The sequence below is a fragment of the Echinops telfairi genome, unplaced genomic scaffold, assembly GCF_000313985.2.
Source record: "Echinops telfairi isolate 266 unplaced genomic scaffold, ASM31398v2 ScPeMD7_23;HRSCAF=83, whole genome shotgun sequence".
Classification (NCBI taxonomy): domain Eukaryota; kingdom Metazoa; phylum Chordata; class Mammalia; order Afrosoricida; family Tenrecidae; genus Echinops; species Echinops telfairi.
Window position 1 is genome coordinate 87,252,136 of NW_022103920.1, and position 5,926 is coordinate 87,258,061.

At 46.7% G+C, this 5,926-nt stretch overlaps 1 protein-coding gene across 1 annotated transcript in view; it reads left to right on the forward strand.

Moving 5' to 3' along the window:
- LOC123521529 overlaps positions 1 to 3,920 on the forward strand; it is a 27,759-nt gene extending 23,839 nt beyond the window's left edge. The window contains exons 2-3 of the mRNA XM_045288663.1: positions 2,697 to 2,843; positions 3,770 to 3,920. Coding sequence (XP_045144598.1) covers positions 2,697 to 2,843; positions 3,770 to 3,920 — 298 coding nt within the window. The remainder of the gene's footprint in view (positions 1 to 2,696; positions 2,844 to 3,769) is intronic.
- The last annotated feature ends 2,006 nt before the right edge of the window (positions 3,921 to 5,926 follow it).

A 5,926-nucleotide genomic window follows, 5' to 3' on the forward strand; every position in this document is an offset into this window, starting at 1 on the left:
CCCAGGTTGGGGGGTCTCAGTCTGTCTGACTCTGAGAACCACCCCCAACCCCCACTGTTCCCAGGTTGGGAGGGGGGGTCTCAGTCTGTCTGACTCTGAGAAAACCCACCACCACCCAGTGTTCCCAGGTTGGGGGTCTCGTGTGGGAGCGTGTGTTTGTTCTGACTCGTCTCCAGGGCTCATCATGGTGCTCAAATACCTAATGTGCGTCTTGATCATGTTTTCAAAGGTGTTCAGAGTTGGGAGAAAGTCTAAAAGCCTTTGAAAACCTGGCTTTTTGATTCTAAACACTTTAAAAATACCTTCTAGAGCAAAATGGAATTTTGAAAAGGGGTGGGAGCACGCAGAGCATCAAAGAGCTCCGGATGGGGCGCAGCCAGTACTTCCCGGTGCTCTGTGTTCTTCCTTGTCAGACTTGAACAAATGCATCTTTAGGTAATTGCTTAATTGTTAGACCTGTCAAGAGAAAGCCTTCACTGCCATCACAGGCTGCATGTGAGATCATCCTTTCAGCCTAGAGTCTGGAAAAGCGTTCCTGGTGATTGCAGCGTGACAGGGTCCCGGAGCATCAACTCCTGCTCAGACGCGTGTGGATAAAAGAGGGGGAGAGAGTAGGTTCTTAGGTGTCGGGGGAGCCAGAATTAGACTTACTTTTCTGGGGTCTCTCGCTTGAGGAGGAGAGCTGGTAACACAGTGGTTTAAAGCCACTTGCTACTCCTCAGGAGAAAGAGCTAACAGTCTACTTTTGGAAAGATTTGGTTTGGAAGCCTGATGGAGCAATTCCAGTCTGTCCAATAATACCACTACGAGTCTGACTCCACTCTACAGTGGTGGGGTCCTTTGAGCGTCTCAACAATATCTTGACAGCTTTTCACATGAGACCATGAGGCAGACATGTACCACGAACAGCCGGGAGCATGCCATGCGAGTGAAATAATGCGTCGTTGACGGGTCATGAGATTTGGGATCAGGAAGACGAGGGCTATCAATGTAGGGACGATGCTCTTCCTGAGATTTAGTAGAAGCGAAATGACTTTGATGATCCATTGTATGGAAATGTAACCATCTCCCACCATCGAGTTCTTGAGAAAGTTCCATTAAGTGACTATTAAATGGCCATCAAAGTGCTCGCTAAGCACCTATGTGGTTGCGGTTGTTAGTTGCTGTGAAGCCAACTCTGACCCATGGGCTGACAGAACGAAGGGTTGGTTGCCCCGTCCTGTGCCATCTACTAGAGTCCACTGTTTCCAGCTATTGTGCCAACCCATCTCAGCGAAGGTTTCCCTCACGTTGGCTGACCCATCGCCAAGCGGGATGTCCTTTGCTAGCAGTTAACCTTTCATGATGGTGCGTCCAAAGTGAGCAAGAAAAAGTTCCAGCACCCTCACGTCTAAAGAGCCTGCAGGTGTCATTTCTGCACGATGGCTTGCTCTTCTAGCTGTTGCTGGTATAGCCCTTCTTCTCCACCACTGGAGTTTGCACCTGTCAATATTGTCCTGTCTTTCTTTTTCATTACCCACCTTTCACATTCATGTGAGGCGGCTGAAAAGGCTGTGGATTAGATCAGGCACATCTTAGTTGTCCAAGGGACATCTTTGTTGTTGTTGTTTTTGATATAACTTCAAAGCGTTCTTTAAATTGCAGCAGATTTACCCAATATCTGAAAGTAGAGAACTTCTATGAAACTTTTTGGAAGCGGAAATGACCTAAAGGAAAAAGCCATCGTCTGTAGAGAATGGGGCATCCTCTCACAGAGGGGACCAGGGAAGGGATGAGTCAACCAGGGCGCAGTACAGCACCGAGGAAACACAATATTCCTCTGGTCCCTTGAGGCTTCCTCAACCCCCACCCCCACTATCATAACCCTAGTACCGCGGGCTAGACTGGAGCATGTGCACAGGTACAGATAAGAGATAACAGCTCAGGACACACGGAATCCAGGAACAGGGATGGGAGTAGCAATACCAGGAGGGGGGGGAGGGGAGGAAGGGGGAACTGATTGCAATGATGGACACATAACTGCACCCCACCCCCACCCCTGAGGGATGAACAACAGAAGCCATGGGGGGAGGGAGACACAGTGGTCGGTGTAAGGTATGAAAATAATAATAACTTTATAATTTATCAAGGGGTCATGAGGGTGGGGGGGAGGGGGGAGGGCAAAAAAGAGGAACCAATACCAAGGGCTCAATAGAAAGTAAATGTCTAAAAAAGAATGATGGCTACATATATACAAATGTGCTTGATACAATTGATGTATGGATTGTTACGAGGGCTGTAAGAGCCCTCAATAAAACATTTTTGTTTTGTTTTTAAGAAAAAGGGTTGTGAAAGCCCCAGTAAATGATTTATTATCTTAAAAGGAGAAGAAGAAGGCAAACCCGGCATAGCTATTCACGTCTCTGGGCGCCCTCCGGGCGTCCGGATCTGTCCTGTGGGGCGGCCGTGAGTCACAGTGAACTCAGCGGCAGTGAGCTCTTTGGCTTGGATTGATGTTGAGACAAAAACAGCTAAAGTCATCAGTTTTGTGAGCAGACAATCTCTAGGGTGGGACCACTTCTCTCCAGTGCTCACTGGCTGGCTGAGTGAATGAGTGAGCAGATGAAATGTCTTGTGCATATGTGTGCATGGCATATATTACCTATGCCTGACTAAAGACATCGAGTTTAGAACTATTCCTTTTTTCTCTTTTTCAGACCAGAAACCACTCCCTTGGGACCATTCAAAAGCAAGAGACACCAACACCGTGACATATGCCGGTGCCGCCACCACCGCCACCTCCTCTACCTCCCCCTCCTCCTCCTCTGGGAGCTCCTCCCCCTCCCCCTCCATCGGCACCCCCGGTAAGACCTGCTTCTCTGTCGGTTTCACCATTGCCTATGCTTGAACCCAAGGTTTTACATGTTCAGAACTAGCCACCATTTAGATAGCTGGCTTCCCAGGCTCCAGGGTCTGATTGCAAACCAGGCTGGCCCAGGGCTGCCTCTCTCCCAGGGCCCACCCTCCAGCTCAGTGAAGCTTCCCCCTGTACCACACCAGTGAGGGAGGTCTAGCAAAAACGGCGGTGGGAACCGCCTGCTTTCAGCAGAAGATCATCTGGACCTTCTGACATGAAGTGGCAGATAAGAGCCGAGTCAGCAGAAGGCAGAACTAACCCTGGCCCGCCATCCCCCTCTGCTCAGAGGTGAGGAGAAAGACTGCATGGCCCTGGGCAGTCAAGGCCGGCAGGCCGGCTTGAGGCCCCACGGCACTGCTACAGGCCACAGGGAAGGAGAGACTAAGTCTGAGCTGCTGTCTGCTGCCATGTGCAGCACACGGATCAGGTCTGAGGTTGCAGGGCCACGCACCTGCCCAAAGGTTGGCCTTTCTCCTTGAAGGCAGGCCGGTTGAGTGGGAAGGAAAGCAGGTATCACAGACCACATTGAAAATTTTCCTGAGTGATAGAGTGGAGCCAGGATTGGAGTTCCACCCCTGATTTATATAACCATGTTCATAATACACATTATATAAACATATACATGAATATATATGCATGCATGTATACACATGGTATACATGCACATGCCTATTATATACACATGCATACATATATGCACATGTGTATGTATATGTTTTCACAAATCAGGAATGGAAGACCAATACTGTATATATATATACTGTATGTATGCATATATATAGGTATGTATAAATTAGGAGTGAAACTGCAATACTATATATGTGTGTGTGTGTGTGTGTATAGTACGTATCCTATATAATTATATCTCTATAGAGCTGTTGTGTTTGCTGTTGGGAATGCACACCACAGAACACACATCAACGCAACGATGTCTCCTGCTCATTTCCACGACACTGGTGGCTTCCTCGAGTTGTGCTCTTCTCAGCCTCCTTTCCAAACTGTGCCCCCCCCCATCCCCGCATGAGCATAAACTCACTGCCCCCTGCGTTCCCTAACTGAACTTTCAAGTTGCTGTTGCCAGTTAGATCCCATGGAGACAGACTTCTACCCCAGAACGAATCAAAGGAGAAGAACCCACAGGTGGCAGACACTGTCCGCAGTGCTGATACAGACTTGCCGGCATCGCAGAAGTACAAGTCAGAGTGATTGTCAGTACAAGGAGACACTCACACATTTCAAAATCCATATTGATGGAGAGTCAGGAACACCAGCACTTCTCGGCTATCTGGGCCTCGCTGACTGAGTCTTTCTGGTGGACGCCACCCTGACTGTGTCTTCCTCTTGCTTTCCCCTGATAATCTGCGAGTTTTACTTTTGGCGCCTATTTAAGCATTTAATCTTCTTGGGACCAGAAAGAATTTATGCAAAGGCATGTGTGCAGTTCTACCTATTCTCATAAAAAATTGAAATCTTAAGGGTTTTATGAGCACCAAGTAAAGTCTTGTGTAGTACTGTTAATTAAAAGTTACATTATGCCCTTGTGTTAATTAAAACTTACCAATATAACTGTGTTGACTATACCAAAGTCGGTCAGAACTGATGGCGAAAGTCATACAAAGTTTATCCATACGAATATCCAGCTGAGTAATGGCCATGATAGCAAAGATCAGAAGAGAATTTAGAATGCTCACAGGACAGTTTCGTATTTTCTTAGGGAAAGTTTTAAAAATATGCTTCCTTTAAAGAAATGACTCTCTTTTGGTTTAAATTTGCATTCTTTCTTTCCTTTCCCTTTAGGGGCAGAGCCTATCTCATAGATCAATGTGGGAGGGAAAATAACCATGCATTTTTATATTAAAAATGATATATTTGTCTGTAATCCTGGGGAAATATTTATAATAAATATTAAAGGCAAACAGCGAATGCCCTTAATTTTAAAATGCTCCTACTGATCGATAGGAGCCCGGGTGGGTTAGCGGTCACTCACTGGACTGTAACTCCACAGGAGAGAGATGGGCTTTCTACCCCCACAAAGAGTTACCGTCTTGGAAACGCGCAGGGTCTCTCTACCCTGCCCTACAGGCTCGCTATGAGTCAGCATCAACCCAACAGCAGTGAGGTTTCGGTTGGCTTTTTTATGACAGGTGGATCCACGTACTCATTTATCTACTTTCTTGTTATCTGGCATTTAGCATTGACAGTAACAGGAGAAAAAAATTACTGTGTGACTGTTTTTTGCATTGATGACATACAACTGGCGGTAACAAACACCTAAGGGAGTGGCAAGAATCAAGCTGGTTGTGACAGTTAAGGTCGTGTGTGTGTGTGTGTGTGTGTGTGTGTGTGTCATGAATGTGTCAAATGTTGGGCTGTGATTCTCAGCAGTCCCACAAGCGTGCAATGATGTTGATAAGTGAGGAGAGGGTGTACTGAACCAACCAATAGCAAAGCCGTACATCACACACCCTCCTTTCCCTTCTTTTCTCGCCCCCACCCCACCCCCTCCATCCCTTCTCTCTGGAGCTCTACTCTTTTGTCTCGGTCCTTTGAAATCCAATGAGAGGATCAGAATCGCCTGCATGAGGCCTGGGCACTTTTGTAATTAAATTACTTTTAATTTACAGAGTATCACTCTGTAATTTTGGTTACAGAGTATCACTCAAAATGTACCAAAAGGAAATAGGTGGGTGTGATGATTCTGAAATGCAGCAGACCCCTTGGTGTAGTACCTATGATGAAAAAATAAGTTCCTTGAGGGTCTCATTTCTCTCCCCCTGCCCTACCCCTTGCCCCCACACCCTTTTCAATTCTATACCACCTTGCACTGATCTTTACACAAGAGGTCATGTGGTAGTCCGAGTAGACTAGAGAAACAAATCCAGGGAGACACACATATATGTTAAGGTGACTAGACGTCCCGTTTTTGGCAGGACAGTCCCGATTTTTAACAATTTTCCCCACATCCTGCGGCATTTTTTAAAAGTCCCAAATTTTGGAAAGAATGCACGACAAGCTAGGGTATACGGTTTT